This window comes from Ovis aries, chromosome 23 (assembly GCF_016772045.2).
Source record: "Ovis aries strain OAR_USU_Benz2616 breed Rambouillet chromosome 23, ARS-UI_Ramb_v3.0, whole genome shotgun sequence".
NCBI lineage: Eukaryota > Metazoa > Chordata > Mammalia > Artiodactyla > Bovidae > Ovis > Ovis aries.
Window position 1 is genome coordinate 50772838 of NC_056076.1, and position 20777 is coordinate 50793614.

At 37.9% G+C, this 20777-nt stretch overlaps 1 protein-coding gene across 2 annotated transcripts in view; it reads left to right on the forward strand.

Moving 5' to 3' along the window:
* Window positions 1-15562, forward strand: part of ME2 (malic enzyme 2) — a 58811-nt gene extending 43249 nt beyond the window's left edge. For both annotated transcript variants that reach the window (XM_042239545.2, XM_004020545.6), the window contains exons 14-16: window positions 4840-4910; window positions 5408-5506; window positions 9582-15562. In XM_042239545.2, the coding sequence (XP_042095479.1) occupies window positions 4840-4910; window positions 5408-5506; window positions 9582-9749 (338 nt within the window). In that variant the 3' untranslated portion in view covers window positions 9750-15562. The remainder of the gene's footprint in view (window positions 1-4839; window positions 4911-5407; window positions 5507-9581) is intronic.
* Window positions 15563-20777: the final 5215 nt, after the last annotated feature.

A 20777-nucleotide genomic window follows, 5' to 3' on the forward strand; every position in this document is an offset into this window, starting at 1 on the left:
GTGCTCTGAAACAAATAACTTATTATGTTTGAGATAAAAGCATTCAGCCAAGTAACACTAAATTCTAGAATTGAAAAATACAATAAGTTAACTCAGTTAATGAGGCTAATAGAGATTAGACCAAAGAAAATTAATAAACTGGAAGATAGACCAGAAGAAACAATCAAGAGACAAAAATATATATATAATATATTAATTATATTAATTAACATGTTAGTTGAGGTACATTTAATTGAGGTCCAGAGGAAGCTGAGAGTAAGAATGAAGACGAGGCAATATTTACAGGCTTCATGGCTGAGAATTTCTTAGACCTGACAAAGGACGTCAGTACACAATGTTCAGGAAGCTTGGTGAAACCCGCATCTAGGGACATCATCATGAGGCTTCAGAAAATGACGACAGAGAGAAGAGTACGCATGCAGCCTGAACAAAAAGGTCTCCTTCAAAGGGACAACTGCTAGACCAGCAGCTGACTCAGCAGCCAGATGCCGGAAGGCAGTGCAGCGATTTGTGTGAGTGGCTTTTACAAAATACTTGTTAAGCTCAACTCGTTACACAGTGTAAAGATCTTTCAAGAGTGAAAACAATGAAGATTTTTTAGAAGGAAAAAAAAAAAAAGGTTTCACCATCTGTCTGCAGACATGTAAAAATGTAGAATAAATTGTAAAGAGTATTCCTTAGACAAAGGAAATGTAATTCCAGCTAGAAGTGCAGAGATTTAGGAAAGAATGAAGAGTAAAAAAGCTGTGATTATTTCAGTTAAACAAAAGGAATGTCGTATATATAGGGGAAAGCAATAATGATATATGGGATTTTGAAAAATACGTAGACAAAATACACAATAATAAGAGCTTGTTGGTTACATAGAGTTAAACTGTTAAGGAGATACTTCCATTGCCTGGCAGGAGGGTAAATTAAAAATTAGCATGAAACTTTTAATCAGGATGTATGTTACAAATTTGAGGATAACCACTAGAAAGCTAGGAGAAATTTCCAAGCTATGATAAGAGAATATGAGGGGAGAAAGTGAAATGATTTTTTTTTCTAATTCCAAAGGCAAGAAAGAAGAAAGGGAACATGAAACAGACAAAACAATATAAGAAGACAATAGATCTTGCCCCAAGAAATTTCAAGGAGAGAAAAGAAAAAAGGAGGGAAAGAAATTATCAAAGACTGTTAACATTTCCCCAGATCCAGATTTCCAGATGGGGAGGGCCCACCTACCACATGCCAGATATGGTGGGTGAGAGTAACATACCTCAAGGCACATCACTGTGAAATTACAGAACATTAGATACAAAAGAAAAAAAAAAGATCCTATGTAATTCCAGAGATGCAAAAAAAAAAAAAGATAATCACAGGAAAAGGATCTGGAATCACATTGTCACCAGACTTGTCAACAACAATGCTGGAAGCTGGAAAGTACTGAAATAACATGTCACAATTCTGAAGGAAAATTACTTCCAAACTAGCATTCTAAACCCAGACAAACTATCAAATAAGTGGAAGGTAGTAAAAGTGTGTGTGTGCATGTGTGTTGAGGGACCAGTGGGGGCTCTTCAAAAATGCAAGGTTTAAAAAAATCTATCTCCCATGTACTGTTCTTTAGAAAACACTGGAGAGTATAGCCTACAAAAAAAAAAAGAAGAAGAAGAACAAAAATACTAGGAAAGAAGTGAGATGTAGGAAATGGACTCAACTTAGAAGCAAAGGGAATCTGTATGAAGATGAAGAGTTTCCAGGAATAGCACCGTATCTAGGATGGAGAGCAACAAGGCCAGATTGGAGCTTCAGCAGATTTTTTCTGGGGATGAAATGAGAGAAATGTGAGGTTGTTGAAATTGCTAGGTGATTGAGACAACTAAATGAATGAGTGTCTCAGCATGAAATAATTTTAAGTACTCAAAAATCAAAGGAAAAGCAAAAAGACAGTAACTTCAGGGGAAATAACGTTATGTAGAAGAGGAAAAGTTAAGATACAGTGTTAATACATGGCCTGACTGTTAATAGCACTTATGAAGAAAGTCATAATAATATAAACACTGAATATTGATTCAACCAAAATTATGTTCTAACTCTATTGGGAAGAAGGCTGGAAATGTGCCAGAAAGCTAAATATTTCTTTGCCACAGGAACGAGTCCGTGATCTCCAAAACTAAAAGGCAAATCAGAAGAAATAGAGGCAAGCTGTGTGTGAGAGAAATGTTATTAGGTTAGTGAGAAAGCAATTGTGGTTTTGGACCATGGATTTTAAGTCATTGTAACTAGGTTCATCATGACTTCCCTGATGGCTCAGCAGTAAATTATCCTCCTGCAATTCAGCAGACACAGGTTCAAGCCCTGGGTCAGGAAGATACCCTGGAGAAGGAAATGGCAATCCACTCCAGTGTTCTCGCCAAGAGAATCCTATGGACAAAGGAGCCTGGCGGGTCACAAAGAGCTGGACATGACTGAGCGCACATGCACATAACTAGACTCAAATACATATTTATTAATCAAAATAGAAACCACTACAATGAACACATTTTTGCCGATGAGAAGTTTGTTTATTCTTGTAGCATAAGAATCCGTGCTTTCAGATTTGACGAACTCTCAGAAAGCATTTTCTGTGTCCTGCTGATTATGGAAGCTGGTTTTCTCTGCAGAAAGTTGTTGAAATGCTTGAAGAAGTGGTAATTAGTTGAGAAGACGTCAAGAGAATACGGTGGATGAGGCAAAACTTTATAGCCCAATTCATTCAATTTTCGAAGCATTGTCTGTATGACGTGCAATTGGGCATTGTGAGAAAAATTGGGCCCATTCTGTTGACCAAGACTGGTTGCAGACATTGCAGTTTTTGGTGCATCTCATTCATTTGCTGAGCATACTTTTCAGATGTAATGGTTTCACCAGGATTTAGAATCCTATAGTAGCAGCAGCAGCAGCAGCAGTGGATCATAGGGGCAGCAGACCACCAAACACTGACCATAACCTTTTTTTGGTGCAAGTTTGGCTTTGGGAAATGCTTTGGAGCTTCTTCTCTATCCAAGCGCGGAACTGGTTATCGCCTGTTGTATCAGTTCAGTTCAGTCGCTCAGTTGTGTCCGACTCTTTGCAATCCCATGAATCGCAGCACACCAGGCCTCCCTGTCCATCACCAACTCCCGGAGTTCACTCAAACTCACGTCCATTGAGTAGGTGAGGCCATCCAACTATCTCATCCTCTGTCGTCCCCTTCTCCTCCTGCCCTCAATCTTTCCCAACAGCAGGGTCTTTTCCAATGAGTCAGCTCTTCACATCAGGTGGCCAGAATATTGGAGTTTTTCAGCTTCAACATCAGTCTTTCCAATGAACACCCAGGACTGATCTCCTTTAGGATGGACTGGTTGGATCTTCTTGCAGTCCAAGGGACTCTCAAGAGTCTTCTCCAACACCACAGTTCAAAAGCATCAATTCTTCAGTGCTCAGCTTTCTTTACAGTCCAACTCTCACATCCATACATGACTACTGGAAAAACCATAGCCTTGACTAGATGGACCTTTGTTGGCAAAGTAATGTCTCTGCTTTTCAATATGCTGTCTAGGTTGGTCATAACTTTTCTTCCAAGGAGTAAGCATCTTTTAATTTCATGGCTACAGTCACCATCTACAGTGACTTTGGAGCCCCCAAAAATAAAGTCAGCCACTGTTTTCACCATCTATTTGCCATGAAGTGATGGGACCGGATGCCATGATCTTTGTTTTCTGAATGTTGAGCTTTAAGCCAACTTTTTCACTCTCTTCTTTCACTTTCATCAAGAGGCTCTTTAGTTCTTCACTTTCTGCCATAAAATCCACTTTTTGTGACACATCACAATCCAGTCAAGAACTGGCTTGTTGTTGTTGCGTAGAATAAGAGAAAGTGACACTTCCAAATGACTGGTTTTTTTTTTCATTTTCAGTCAGCTCAGGAGGAACCCACTTACTGAGCTTTTGCATCTTTCCAGTTTGCTTCAAATGCTAAACGACCGTAGAATGGTCGGATGTTGAGTTCTTCGGCAACTTCTTGTGTAGTTGTGAGAGGATCGCCTTCAATGATTGCTCTCAGTTGGTTGTTGTCCACTTCTAGTGGCAGGCCACTATGCTTCTCATTTTCAAGGCTCTCGTCTCCGTTGCAACATTTCTTGAACATTCGTTAGCAGTTCCTGGGCCAAATGTATTGTTGATGTTGTGAGTTGTCTCCACTGCTTTACAGTCCATTTTGAACTCAAATAAAAAAATAACTTGAATTTGCTTTTTGTATAACATCATTTCTGTAGTTTGAAATAAATATAAAATAAATAGCATGTAATAAGTCATTAGCAAAAAAAAAGCAAAAAATGTACATTAAAACGATATATATAACATGACCACATTTATTTAAGAATGTATTCCAATATCAAATGGCAAAATTCAACAATGCAAGACTGCAGTTACTTTTGCACCAAACTAATTAAAATAATCAGCTAAGAGAATTAAAAATAGTCACCTCTGTAGAGCAAGAAATAGAGGATTAGAGATGGACTGGGAATTAAAATGTTTTTGTAACAACTGTTGATGACTTATATACATTTGTGAATTTGATAAATGTGAAAACTAAATTGCAAAAAGCCACTTGATATTTCTAAGATTATTTTATCTAGTAAATGAGAATTGTAATAGTCAGAGATCATTTGATTTTAGTGCTCAGATTTCTGTTTTCTCTTGGCTGCTTTGTTTTTTCAGAGAGGTTGTTTGGGGGAGGGATGCCTTACCATTAATTTGGTTTAAATCTAGGAATTTATTTCACTCCTTTCATAATTTGAAGTGACCTTACTAAAAAACTATTTTAAATGTATTCCAGGTGTGGCTTTAGCTGTTATTCTCTGTAACACCCGGCATATTAGTGACCATGTGTTCCTGGAAGCTGCAAAGGTAAGTGTTTTAAATATTGTTTGGTTATTTTATAAAGGATGAATTATAAAAATGAATGGATCTTAAAAACAGAGAATGAGTTAAATTTGCCTTATGAATGAAAAGGAAATGACTCATCCGTTGTTTTTTTGATATACCTCCTTCTACATAAAATTAGTTTACCATGATTTTTCATGCGTTTAATTTTTCAGTGTTTAATTGCAAGCTGTGAATCCTTTCATATATACTCTACCTGTATTATACATACTGAAGGTTACATAATTGTGGCAGCACAGATAAAATGTCTTTAAATATGATTAAAAGTCTTTAAATAAATCTAAATATTTACTGTTTAGTGCAAAGCAGTTTTAATTCCTGCAGTGGATTAAGCGTATTCCTGCTAGAATCGAGACTACCAGAGAATTATTCTCTGTTCCCCAACCCTTTTCCCATTTCATTAGTCCTTATTACTCTCTTATTTAAGCAAACAAAAATGAAATTCTTTTCTCTCTTTTCAGGCTCTGACAAGTCAGTTAACAGATAAAGAGCTGGCTCAGGGGAGACTTTACCCACCACTTTCTAATATTCAGGAAGTTTCTATTAACATTGCTATTAAAGTAAGTAATAATTTATACCTCTTCACAGAAATTTTAGTGGTGTTTTTACAGAACTAACACAGGTTTGAGAAAACTTGGGAACATTTAGAGAGTGCAAACAAGAAATTTTAGGTTGCTCATATTCTTACTACCAGAATGTAACTCTCCTTTGATGCCTTCTAGTCTTTTTTTTTTCTTCCCACAAACATATAAAATGCACACATGTGTAGTCACCTGTGCCTGCTTTTAAAACTGATTCCTCACTGCATTTTTTCCACTTAATATATTCTAAGTATAGTATGTAAATCAATAATAATTCTTAGGAACACTAATATTTGTGGAATTCTCTTTGTTGTAAGATCATAATTTGTTTAACCATTTATCGGTTTGGGGGGACATTTAAGCATCTTCTGTTTCATTAGAAATAATATTATAGTGAATATCCTTAGATAATATTTTAGTGAACATCCTCAGATAATATTACAGTGAACATCCTCAGATAATATTATAGTGAACATCCTTAGATAATATTACAATGAACATCCTTAAATAAGTCTTTATATGCATTTGTGATCATTTTTTCTTTAGGTAAATTTCTTATCATAAGAACAAAAGGATTGACATGTTAAGGCTTCCGATAAACATTGCCAAATGATTTTTCAGAAAAAAAGTATTGATTTATACTGCCCTGTTAGGTAGGAATGTATTCTGCCAATACTGAGAATTATTTTTTTAATTGCACATGTTATTTTCATTTAAAGCATTCACTTTATTAAGTTGAAGAATATTTTTGTTTTTATTGAACAATAGTATTCTTTCTGTACTTGTCTTCTACTTCCTAACAGTAGGCTCTTTAAACAGTAAGGGTAATGATCCTTTTGTTTTCTGTGCTGTAGGTATTTTCCCCTTTGTCATTTATTTTAACTTATTGCCATTTTTCACATTTTCTTTAATGGAATGATCTGTTTACTTTATGGATTGTTTTCTTACCTCCTGTGGATATTGATGCTTTCTTCCTCTCCAAAGTCATAAATGTCTACCTGTATTTTCTAATAACATAAAACTTTTTAATCCCTCTGAGATTTTAGTGTATGATATGAGACAGAGAAACATTCTTTCCTGAAAAGTTAACCAGTTGTCTCAGCACCAACTGACTGGGAATGCTACTCTTGTTAACATAGAAACAAACATTGGTTCCTTTACTAGGAGTCTGTTGTGACCATATTTGCCTATTATTAGGCACTGTTTTCGTTTAATAATGTTTGCTATTTGATACTACACATTATACATATGAAACCATCATTACAGGATTTTCTTTCTATTCTGGTCTTTTTATTCTTTTGGATGAATTTTTGAATTCAAAACCCTTCAAACTGAGACTATGTCATATTTATAAATTGGTGGAATTGAGTCTGTCTGTATTGACTCTTCCCTACTCGATATCTGTCTCTCCATTTACGAAGGTTTTAGTCTAAGTTTTTCAATGTAATTTTGTTGTTTTCTTCATTGAAATGTGGCATGTTTCCTATTACTTATTTTCATAGATATTCAAAATTTTCGTTATCCTTTAAAATAACATTTTCCCTTTCCATATATATTTCCTCATTGGTCATTTCTAATATACAGGGAAGGTATTTATTTGATAACAGGGTTCTTTGTTGAACTAAGTTAATTCTTTTGGAATTGTTGAGTTGTGAATTATCTGAAAATGACTTTTTTTAATTTATATAACTCACTTTTTCCCTATTTTACTAAGTTACTTGCTATGTAAGAGCAGTTTTAAACAATTGAGTTGATAAGGGCACACATCCTTGTATTTTAATAAGGATTGAAATAAGTACTTTTAAAATCTTTTTGAAGAAGTAGGCTTATGTTCCTACTATTTACTAAGATTTTCTTTTTTATTTTTGGCTGCTCTTCATGGCTTGTGGGATCTCAGCACCCCAACCAAGGAGTGAACCCGGGCCTCAGTTCCACTAGGCCACTGGGAAACTCCCAAGATTTTCATAAATATCAGGATTAGATATAGAATTTATCAACTGCACTTTCAACTTAAATGCTGATGATCATAACATTTTACCCCTTTGAGTATTAATGTTATTATTGTATTATACTAATACTTATAAAATAAGCAAAGATTGGAAATTGATAAAGAATGATATGCCTAGGAAATAATCAATACAGTTGACCTGGAGTCTAGAATATAGTTAGGAAAAAGGCATTAGTAAGATTTGAAATTAAGACTGGCTGTACAGATACACAAATGCCAGATTTAGGACTCTGAATACTATTGTAAAACAACTGAAGAACTTAGAGCCCAGCATTTAGATGAGTAGAGTTCAACTTTAGAATGTTATAGGTGGGACAGATTTTGGAAGATACCAGTCAATTAGATTACTAGCATGTCCACATGAAAGGTAATATATAAGGAAAAAGAAGATCTGTGCTTGGGGGTGGTATGGGAGCAGAACCCCCAGGATTGTGTCTCTTCCCCCTCTTCCTCCTGTGTCCTAAAGTTTTCCTTTTTAGGAGCCAAGGGATCAGGAGAGTAGACAGTGCTTTGTGTCTGTCCCCCAACACTACGCAGAGCCACCAGGCAGCTCCACATAGCCACTGGTCACCTGCTGGATATCTGTGCAACCAAGGAGGGCTTGATCTCAGGCCCTGCCCCCAGTCTTTCCTGTGGACACAGACGTGTTTCCTACAATAGACTAGACAATACGGGTGACCCTTGAACAATGTGAAAGTTAGCTGCTGACTCTCTGCGCAGCTGAAAATCTACATATTACCTTACTGTTGGTCCTCAGGGTCTGAGGTTCTGCATCCACAAATTCAATCAACTGGGAATCATGTGGTATATGTTTAGTAAACGAAATTCACATATAAGTGGACCTGTGCAGTGCAAACCCTTGTTGTTGGAGGTCAACTGAATGTGACACATTTTCCATCACAAAATATCATGAGAGTGAGCTCCTAAGACCAAGGATTACCTTTAATAACCATCATTTTTCCTTAAATATTCCTTTTAGAAAACTGAAAGAACTAATAGTAATCATCATTTAGAATGAAAATTAGAGGAGGAGACATAATTGTTTGAAGAAAGTTTTTTCTATCATTTATCACTACATTTTTTAAAATTAGACCATAACTTGAGAACTTAACTATATGATAGACACTGTGTTACCCTGTGAGGAAGCTTTTTCATTCTGCCTCATTTTACAACATAACCAAGACTCAGAGGGTTTATCTTCACCACCAGTCACGGTGTGTGGCTTGCTACAAAGATCAGAAATTCATTCAAGCCAGTGTAGGTGGGAAGTACCTAACCTAACTTTTTAGGGTGGTCTGTGGTCTAGTCTCAGAATGCTCTGCGCTTGAAACATATTTCTCACTTTTAAATACCCTGGGCAAGTTACTTAAACTCCTCAGACTTTGTTGTTCTCATGTATAAAATGAGAATAATAATAATAGTACTTATAGGATTCTTGTGAGGGTTAAATGAGATACCCATGTAAAGCACATAAAAACATGCCTGACACTCAGTGATGGTGGTGCTGAGTTATTACCGTGTATAGGTTCCAGCCCTTACTTTACTTGACCTTACAGTTCTAGTGTCCAACACTGGTTTGTAATCATTTCTGTGTCCTTTTATCGAAATTATAGAGCAAAAACACCTGGCTCACTTGGGTTAGAGTTTCACCGTAGCCCCGTCAGCTGTGACCAGGAAGTAGAATCTCCTACACACATCTCAGCAGGGCTGCGGGAAAGGACACAGGCAGGGCAAGCTGCCCAAGCAGGTCTGCTGGACCCGTACACGGTGAAGTGGAAAGTTACTGCAGTGTCAAGGAACTGTTGATATTTCAGGGCGAGGGGAACTTTAAAGTCACTTTAAAACATATCAAACTTATGGTGAGAGTGCAGATATTTTTAATCTTCTAATAGTTTCTGAATGTTTTAAAGTGAGTCCATGTTATTTTTTCTTTTGGGGAAAAAAAAAAAACCATCCTTCCAAATTCATTACTTTGTGTTTTAATAATACCTTTTCTTTTAAATAGGTTAATACTGAGAGCCATGCAGTAATCTTACTATTTTTCAGGTTACAGAATACCTGTACGCTAATAAAATGGCTTTCCGATACCCAGAACCTGAGGACAAGGCCAAATACATTAGAGAAAGGATATGGCGGAGCGAGTACGATTCCCTGCTGCCCGATGTGTATGAGTGGCCAGAGGCTGCGGCGCACCCTCCCCCGATAACAGAATAGAAGCACACCACAGACACTTTCCATGCTTCAGGGATCTCCTTTTTTCAGACAGAAACAGATAGTGTTCTTAACTTCATGCTTTTTTCTGTTATTTTTGCCCATGAACCTACGCTTCTGCGCCAGGGCGGATGAGTTGCCTGCTCTGTTAACGCCCACCTGCACCGTGCTATCAAATGACCATAATAATTTTATTCTCGTTTGTAGCTCATGTCATATCAGCAATATTAAAAATGTTCTTGTGAATGTCTTCACTTGCGCTCTTGTTCACTCTTAGCAAAAGATTTGCTAGTTACTACTACAGCTAAAAATCTCTCCTCCAGTTCTTGTAGGGCTACTAAAATAGAAATTTACTTCTGTGGATATGAGTACAGAATTTTGAGAAGAAGCAAAATTTAACCAAATTCTAAGGACAAGTTGTCAGTATCTAAAAATATCCTCTTATATCTGCTTTATTTGACCTTCATCCTCTGAAATGCTTTTCCAGTAGACAGATACAGAAAAATCTACCCTATTATTTATTTTCTGGGACTAAACTGAAGCTTAATTATAAAGTGAAACAGGAACTATTGCTGCCTTTAGACAAATTAGTCATTGTTTTCAACAGTGTGTGAAAGTCACAGTATAATATTGTAAAATAAAGGTAATATCTTAAATTTAATTGCTTTAATTATGCTATTTTTATTGCATAACTAGAAATTTAGGTTAGCTTATTATGAAAAACACATTTTCATTTTCTCCTGGATGATTCTAAAGAACGAGGTATAGGTAGACCTCATAAATTATGATTTTTGACATGTGATTTTTAACAAATTGACCACGTGTTTCCCATCCAAATGAGTCACATTTAGACTCATCTACGTGAATCTATACCCTTATTCCAGTAGTGATGGTCTTTATTGAGATAATTTTGGAATGTTCCTATTACACATTCCTTTAAATATCATTAGTACTAATAACTAACTCCTTCTCCATTGAAGATGGATTTAATTTTTTGAAATCATCAAAATTAATTTAGAGCTAAGTGGGAGTGAATAGGTGTTTAGACCAGTAAATGTCATTTTTAGTCCCAGTGACATGGGTAGTAACTACCTAGTGAAAAATCGATTTTCTTATGTGGCTTACACATTGGAGAGTTCTAAAAGAAAATCCCAAACATTTTGAGTAGTCTTGCTATATATAACGCTAACATAGTTGCTTTGGGGCAACAAACAAAACTTTAAAATGCCCATTCTACAAGATAAACTATAAAAAAATTATTCATAGCTGCATATCAATGTGCACATTATTTGAAGTTTCCCTCCACAGTCCTTGATACGTTAGATGTGATATTCTGGAGCGTGATAAAAGGGCTTCATTTTTATGTTCCTGTTTCCTTTTACAAAACTAATAGGTAAAGACTAATTGATTCATAGTAATTTTGAATATAATTCAATGTTTTAAGAATGCTCAAAATGGCATTGCCATTTGGCGTATGGAAAAATGCAGTTGCTTAAATATACTTAACAGATGAGTAAAATCAGAGGTATGCTTTATCTGTTTGGTAAAATAAACAATCAGATCACTGTTTGTTTTCCTCAATTGAAGATGAAAGGCTTATGGTTTTCATGTTACCTTTGTCAAAATCATCCACAAAAATACTCTGTGAACTCTTGATTTTAGTTTAACATTACAAGTAAAATAATTACAAACCTGTTTTTTCACTCAATTCTTCTTGAAGATAGGAAAATGCAAAATTAAAGTAATTTTACTCAGATGTTTGCTTATTCAAATGTGTCTAATACAGTATACATGGAAATATTTTAAGGAAAAAACAATGCTAAATGGCATATAGCCTGCTTATTTAAATAAGACAGAATAAAAGCTGCCTACTCTCATTATGTGTTATTTACCAACCAGAATTTCAACATGTAACAATTTTTGTATGTAAATTAAAATGTTTTATTATTTAAGCTAAGAATACAGGCAGGAAGTGTCATAATGGTGGTAGGGGGAGCGGTGGCATCATGGCAACAAATTGGAAAAGAAACAACATTTGAACCTAATAGCAACGGACAGTTATTTTCGTTCTTTCGAAGAAATTCTGTAGGTCAGGCTATCAAATTATTTAGTAGGGAAAAGTGAGAATGCATGTTTTTCTAATCTGGAACGACCTGTACTGTGAAACAAATTGGATAGCCAGTGAAGGTAAAGGTTTATTGACTATAATGGGAAAAGTATCAAAGATTTTAGTTAAAAAGATTTTTAAGGGATGGATTCTTAACCAGGAGTGGCCACCAAATTACTGTAAAGTTTTAGAATGCAGATGCCTCTGGCCCCTCCTCTAAGGGCCCCACACCACCAGCACCAGGAGCTGGGTGGTCGTGGAGAGCTAACCGACCCTCCTGCTGATGCAGCGGGCCTGAGATGGAGCCTGAGATTCTGCACTTCGGATAATCTCCCAGGGGTGCCCATGCTGCTGTGGAGGATGTGTGTGTGACACTGCTCCGGAGGCCTGAGTGTAGTGTGTGTTTAAGTGCTCAGACAGTATAGGCTCCCTCTGGAAAAGAAGACTGAAATTCTGTTCTTAGACCAAATTTATTTCATCTGCTTTTGTTATGTATGACCTATATAGGATGTTCATAAGAACAAAAATAAAAAACTTTTAACAGCTTCTTCTGAAAATACGTAATTAGAACATTGTTCAGTTCTCAATTAGATTAATATACTTAGTTAAGTAAAACCTAGCGACTAGTTTTTCACTTATAAAAGATTATCAAGTCAATATTTGTTCTCTTATTATTATTTGTCTTATGATATAACTTACCCTATCTCTTGTCTTTTCTTTCTCTAAATTATCAGCCTCTGGAAAAATAAGATTCCACATTTTCCTTTGCAAAGGAGTTGCTAATGAATTAAGACCAAAGCATAATAGTTATTGAGGGGCATGGAGCGTTATTTACTCTCAGGTTACTGAGAAGGCCCAAGCTGGCAGGGTAGTGGGAAAACTCTTGCCTTAGGAAAAACACTTCCTCTAGATGCTGCTGTTTCCCAAGTCCATTCAGTATCCCTCAGAAATAACCTCTTCAAGCCCACAGCAGCTCCAGGGTTCCGTTAAATTCACCGAATCAGAATCAGCTCTGCCGAGCATACAGAATACTGGAGAACATTAATATAAAGCTCAAAGCTCTACTGGGGTTCCACTTAAAGGGACTGTCCTAATGAAGTAGCACCAATACCATATTTCCAGCCAAGATAGGTACACGTGTATTGCTGACTTTATAGAAAATGGCAGAGATACTCCTTGTCTACTTCGGCTCTCAACCGATGTATGACTGGCATTTCGATGTTCATCCAGATTTTAAAAAGATCAGTCCTGCACAGACAAGCTAAATAACACATAATATTTAAAATGATCAAAACAGTTTTACTACAGAAACCTTACCCCTCATCTGAAATCAAGATGTTTTAATAGAAGTGGAGAAAAAGCTCAGTGCTTTGTTCTGAATTTTATAAATTCAACTGGGCCTAATTAGGACAGGATTCTTATTGCATAATTCCCTTAATCCTTGCCAGGAGTTACTCAGATAAACCAGTGATTAGATTTTAAAACAATCATTGTTTTCCTTACATGGATACGGAAGACAGTGCCTGGAAGAAAGGAGAAAAAGGAGAAAAAGGTCTGGAAGTGTGTGCATAGTTCAGTGACATAAAATACACAAATTTTAAGTCACGTGACTTGGATGCTTTGCATCTTTCTGTAACAGCTTTTTGCCAGTAAACTGACTCTTTGATGTGGCTATTTAATCAACCCTATTTTTCCCAAATAAAGATGTATTTGCTACTTTGCTTTATGGGAAATTACCCCTACAATCAGCACACTTTTAAAAGTTTTAAGACGAAGGGGAAATTAATGGGTATTTATTCCCCCCGGTTTTCAGTATGTCCTTTTATGTTCTGGGAAAACTGTTCTCCTTGACTTTCCTAATTTTAAGTGTCGTTCTAGCAAATCATTGATTCCTACATAGTCACTGAATTATCACCAACACATCAGGTATGTTCAGTTAGCAAATGATGGTAAACTAAATTTTACGGATAGCACCTAGTCTGCTGGGCATTGTTCTAAGCGTCTTACATGAGGCAGCATGCTTAATCCTCATGACCACCTTTTGTCACTAGCCTCTTTCTCAGAGAAGGACACAGATGCACAGAGAGGTTAAAAGATTTGTCCAAGGTCTCTGCTGGTAAGAGGCAGAGCTGTGCCTCACCTTAGCCCTTAGTGGGGAAAAGGGGCCTCTGTGACAGATGATTTTACCTGGATCTTAAATACCTTACTTTTAAGAATCTTATTTCAAGTGAAAAATTTTCACCTATTCTTAGGTCCTTTTTAATGTGTTTTACTGGTTCATGTGATTTTTTTTTTTTACTTTGTTCCCATTTATAATTCAAATACAGTATAAACCTATTTAATCCATTAGTCTTAAGCATTTTAAGTACTGAATGTAAACAATAGATTTGGTTTTGAATTTGATAAATTACACCAAAACTTCCAGCTCACTAACATCTTTTGATTTGGTAATCTTCAAAAATTACCACAAGAGGGCTTCCTTGTGGCTCAGCTGTTAAAGAATCTGCCCTCTATGCGGGAGACCTGGGTTTGATCCCTGGGTTGGGAAGATCCCCTGGAGAAGGGAATAGCTACCCACTCCCAGTATTCTGGCCTGGAGAATTCCCTGGACTGTATAGCTCATGGGGTTGCAAAGAGTCGGACACGACCGAGTGACTCATTTTCACTCACATTTTCAGCTGCCAATCTTCAAAAAACCACCAACCGCTATCACTGTTTCAGTAGCACTTAAACACTTTGTATCTTTTTTTTTTTTAATTTTAAAATCTTTAATTCTTACATGCATTCCCAAACATGAACCCCCCTCCAACTTTGTATCTTGTTTTAACTTTCTTTTTAAAATTATAGTTGCTTAACAATGCTGTGTTGGTTTCTGCTGTACTACACTTTGTATCTTGACATCTGCCAATGTCAACATGAATTGGGAATTGTAAGATGTATTTTTAATGATATCTATTATATGCATGTCTATAACTTCTTCCATTAAAATGTCATAATGGAAAATATTGATAGTAGCATCAGATGTATGTGGAATAAGGAATTTAGGAATTTCCAAAGACTATTTTAGTTACATATTTGACACAATAACATTTCTGCGTAATGTTTTATTAAACTTTGACTAATCACCTTTAAAATTAACTGAAATTAAAACTTTTTGCAATTGATTTTGTATTTCCTTTGGTAACATGTGAAGCATTCATTATTGACTTGAAGGGAGTTGCACGTAGCTAAAGTCATTGCTTACCCTTTCTCACCTTTGTATTTGGAATAAGCAGTGTTGTAATAGCCTATGGAAATACCAGTTTAAGGGGAAAGCCTTGTGTAGAGTGTATTATACCAGAGACATATTCCAGATGCTTCCAAGAGTCAGTCTAAAAACTTCCTAATGGTATGGACTATTTTTTCTCATTTGTGATATATAAGTTCTACTGAGATGTGTGTATTTTCTTTTTTTAATGGAAGTATATAGTTCATTACAATGTTGTGTTAGCTTCAGGTATACAGCACAATGATTCAGTTACATATATATATATATTCTTTTTCAGATTCTTTTCCCTTAGAGGTTATGACAAGATATTGAATATAGTTCCCTGTGCTATACAGTAGGTCCTTGTTGGTTATCTATTTTACATATAGTAATGTGTATATGTTAATCTAAAACTCTGAGATGTGTGTATTTTCTTAATAAAATTTTGCTATGTATCAAAAATGTGTTATGATCTTGTTTTTAAAGGCGGCTGTAAGGTATTATCTTAAAACACGTGCACTTGGTATTAAACCTTAAACGCAGTCCAAAATACTTGCTCCCCTGAGAATATGCTGTTAGACCTAGTGATTCTGCTCATCTTTTCATTTCCTTCTGTTTGTTTCCTTACCCTCTTTCTCTCCTTATTCTGTTTAATCAGAGGAGTGAAGGAATGATTTCTCACCTCTTGCCCCACCACATACACCTCCCCAGACCTTAGTGTTAGAATGCTAAAGCAGAAAGAATGTTGATTCCGTGATTAAGGGAGAAGATGGCATTAGAGCTCATACTTACTGAATGCTTCTTCAAGCCAGGCGCTGTCCTAAGTACCTGATACTTTTTTACTCATTCACAACAACCTTCTGAAGTGTTGATATTTCCCCCATTTTACAGATGTAGGCTCTGAGGGGGTCACATAGCTACTAAAATGCAAAGCCACGATTCAGAGCTCTTGTGACATGTTTGTGACAGAAACTCCAATCCCGTTTAGACTCGCCTCCTCCTCTTAAGCATAGCCCGCCCTATGCAGCAGGGCAGCAGAACATCATAGTCCTGCTGTCTCACTGAGTCAGAATCACTAACTTCAAGACAGCCTCAATGCTCCTGGCATATCCTGGTCCGGTAACTCCGGTACCTTGCCTGTTGTCAGATCCCTGATGTTCTCCTGCATCCTAGCTCTCAAGACAGCCTTGCTTCAATCTCACAGAGAAATGGGACGATCAGAAGAAGGTGTCCCCACGCTCCCTTTCCCCTCATCTCTCCAGGAACCTTGAGAAAGTGAAAAGCAGCAGCTCCCGACTTCCAGGAGCTGACCTGATACTAGGAACTCATGGCTGAGCTCTCCTGAGCTCTCCTGAGCTCTCTGTTGAATGGGATACACACACTGATACCCAGAGTTCCCCCGTGACTGTCCTCACGGCAGTGAGTGATGGATATCTCCCAGGACATTGACAAGGCGACTCTGACCACAATGGATTAAGACAAAAACAAGGTCACTCCAATATCACGTCTTGTTCAGTCACTCAGTTGTGTACAACTCTTTGTGACCCCATGAACTGCAGCATGTCAAGCCTCCCTGTCCATCACTAACTCCCAGAGTTACCCAAACTCATGTCCATTGAGTCGGCGATGCCATCCAACTGTCTCATTCTCTGTTGTCCCCTTCTCCTCTTGCCCTCAGTCTCTCCCAGCATCAGGGTCTTCTTCAATGAGACAGTTCTTCGCATCAGGTGGCCAAAGTATTGGAGGTTCACCTTCAGCACCAGTCCTTCCAATGAATATTCAGGGTTGATTTCCTTTAGGATGGACTGATTTAATGTCCTTGTAGTCCAAGGGACTATCAAGAGTCTTCTCCAACACAGTTCAAAAGCATCAATTCTTTGGTTCTCAGCCTTCCTTATGGTCCAACTCTCACAACCATACATGACTATTGGGAAAATCATAGCATTGACAATACGGACTTTTGTTGGCAAAATGATGCCTCTGCTTTTTAATACACTGTCTAGGTTTGTCATAGCTTGTCTTCCAAGGAGCAAGCGTCTTTTACCTTTGTAGCTGCAGTCACCATCTGCTTTGATTTTGGAGCCCAAGAAAATGAAATCTGACACCATGTAGACCATCACATCTACACATGGGCAAAACCTGAGTATCATCCAAACCACAGAAATGACCTTCCTCTGCACCCAGAGTGATCCTTTGGTTAAAAACTAATAAACAGGGGTTTCTCTGGTGGTCCAGTGGTTAAGACTTCAAGCTCCCAATCCAGGAGGCCCAGGTCTGAGCCCTGGTCTAGGAACTAGACCCAGCATGCCACAACTAAGACCTGGCACAGCTAAATAAACAAGAAAAAATGCATATATATTTAAAAACATTTATCACATTTTAGAATTTGTTGTTCAGTCCCTAAGTCATATCCAACTCTTTGTGACCCCATGGACTGCAACATGCCAGGCTCCTGTGTCCTCTACTATCTTTGCTCAAATTCAAGTCCATTGAGTTGGTGATACTATCTAACCATCTCATCCTCTCCCACCCTCTTCTCCTTTTGTCTTCAATCTTTCCCAGCATCAGGGTCTTTTCCAATGAGTCAGCTCTTTGCATCAGGTGGCTGAAGTATTGGAGCTTTCAGCTTCAGTATCAGTCCTCCCATGAATATTCAGGGTTGATTTCCTTTAGGATGGACTGGTTTGATGTTCTTGCAGCCCAAGGGGACTCTCAAGAGTCTTCTCCAGCACCACAATTCGAAAGCATCAATTCTTCAGCGCTCAGCCTTCTCTAGGGTCCAACACTTTCTCAACAGCCATTTTTCACCTTTCAGAACAGCTATCATCAAAAAAATCTCAAACAACAAATGTTAGCAACAGTGTAGAGAAAAAGGAACCCTCCTACACTGTTGGTGGGAATGTAAATTAGTGCAACCACTGTGGAAAACACTAAGAAATGTTGTGAGAAAACAGAGTTTTCTCAAAAAACTAAATAATCAATTACACTCCTGGTATTGATCCAAAGTAAAGTTAAAATGTTAATTAAAAAGATACATGTGTTCCTTCAATTAAAAAATTTAAAAAAAGACACATGTACTTGTGTTCACAGTAGTATTGAGAAATCTCCATATTGCTTTCCACAGTGGCTGCATCAATTTACAGTTGCCAAGATATGTAAGCAACCTACATGTCCATCAACAGATGAACACACAGAAGATGCGGTATATACATGGTGGAATATTTGTTGTCGTTTAGTGTCTGATTCTTGTGACCCCATGGACTGCAGCCTGCCAGGCTCTTATGTCCATAGGATTTCCCAGGTAAGTATACTGGAATGGGTTGTGATTTCCTTCTCCAAGAGATCTTCCTGACCCCAGGTTCGAACCTGCATCTGCTGTATCGGCCAGCGGTTTCTTTACCACTGAGCTACCAGGGAAGTGCCACTGAACCATAAAAAGAGACGAAATTTTGTGTTTGCAACATGGATAGACTTGGAGGGCATCATGGTAAGTGAAAATATCAGAAAAGACAAGTAATGTATGATATCACACGTTGAATGTAAAAACATGAACTAGTGAATATGGCAAAGAAGAAACAGAACTCACATATATAGAAAACTTAGTTACCATTAGAGAGAGGGGATGGAGAAGGAGTGAGCTAGGGATAACAGATTAAGATAACTATGTATAAAATAAATAAGTTACAAGGATATATTGTATAACACAGGGAACAAAGCCAGTATTTTATAATAACTAAATGGTTAATTAAGGGCTAGGTTACATTTGGAGGGGCAGGGTTTTAGGTGAAAACAACTGGACATAATAACTATTGAAGATGAATGATGATTCTATATAGAAGTTCATTAAACATTTTCTCAATTTTTGTGTATGTTAAAAATTTCCCATAAGGTTTTTAAAAGGAACATAAAGCACTGTCTAGAATTCTCTAAAGCTATAATAACCTCTGAGAAAAGGGGTTGTAAGAAATCTTGATTGGGGTGGGCATAGGGGATGGTAGGTTTAAGCCAGGAACCTCTAGAATGGGCAGATCTATTGGGGGTACCACTACAGGGAACCCCTAGCTGAGTTGTGGTCAAAACCTAGTTGTAGAATGTGTCTTCCTGAGCACTTAGCCAGGCAAGTGTCAGGATAAATAACGTTCAAGGTCTGATTTTTAAAATTTTGCTAAACCAGTCCCCGCTTGAACAAATCCACCGTATTTCCTTATCTTTTCATTTCCAGGAGATTAATCCAAGTCTCAACCTTCCCACAAGACCCAGCTCAAGTCTGACCACCCCCTGCCTTTTTTTTTTTTTTTTTTTTACAAGGCAGTGGGGTCTTAGTTCCCTGACCAGGGATTGAACCCACCCCTGGCACTGAAAGTGCAGAGTCTTAATCACTGGACTGCCAGGGAATTCCCTAACCCTTCCTTAATTTAATGATCTCCCTATTTTTGTCACTCTCTTTGGTTTCTCCTTTGCCCCCTCATTTTGTTAGTGACTTTCTGCTACTTCTTTTTCCAACCTTGGTGTATGCTCCTAAAACCAGGAACCATGACATATATTCAAAATTCATTATCAAAGTCGGATTCTCCCTCCACAAAGGCAGAGCTTAAGTAACACCTGCATAAATAAAAGCTTTGCTGCTAAGTCGCTTCAGTCATGTCTGACTCTGTGCGACCCAATGGACGGCAGCCCACCAGGCTCCCCCATCCCTGGGATTCTCCAGGCAAGAACACTGGAGTGGGTTGCCATTTCCTTCTCCAATGCATTAAAGTGAAAAGTGAAAGTGCAGTCACTCAGTCTTGTCAGACCCTCAGTGATCCCAGGCTCCTCTGTCCATGGGATTTTCCAGGCAAGAGTACTGGAGTGGGGTGCCATTGCCTTCTCTGAAATAAAAGCTTTGAAGAGGCCCAAAAGTAAATGATCCCACTCTCTGGTAGTGTTAAAAACCCTCCATCCACAGCACTTCTAACCCTGTTATGAGACTGCTGGATACTTTGACCACCTCCAGCATGTAAGCAAAAATCAGTACATCTGACACTACGCAAGAGTGTGAAGCTTTGAAAGCTGGAGTTCGACCTGAAACAGTTTTTCCACCTGGGCCACGTGCAGTTTCAGCCGGGGCTCCTCACCCCACGTGTCCAGGAGGCGATGCTGTGGCTGTGCGCTCCGCTCAGCAAGTGAAAAACACCCGCGACCCTGCTGCGGATACAGCACCCGAAGCTGCGGATTTTTCAGGAGACATTCCGCGGTATCCCTGGAAGTGCAAAATGGAATTGAAAGAAGACTTGGGATCTAGAGTAAGTTCTACTATGCACTCTGATTCCAAGGCACCGCACGCTTCAGTTTTTAGTGCTTCAGATAGATTCATCCCCATAAAATCACAGACTTTACACAGATAAGCCAAAGCAAAGCATCTGGGAGAACACTCTTGTTTGAAAACGTTCAGTTCAGTTCAGTCGCTCGGTCGTGTCTGACTGAGCACGCCATGGACTGCAGCACGCCAGGCCTCCCTGTCCATCACCGACTCCCGGGGTTTACCCCAACTCATGTCCATTGAGTCAGTGATGTCATCCAGCCATCTCATCCTCTGTCGTCACCTTCTCCTCCCACCTTAAGACTGTCCCAGCATCAGGGTCTTTTTAAATGAGTCAGCTCTTCGTATCAGGTGGCCAAAGTATTGGAGTTTCAGCTT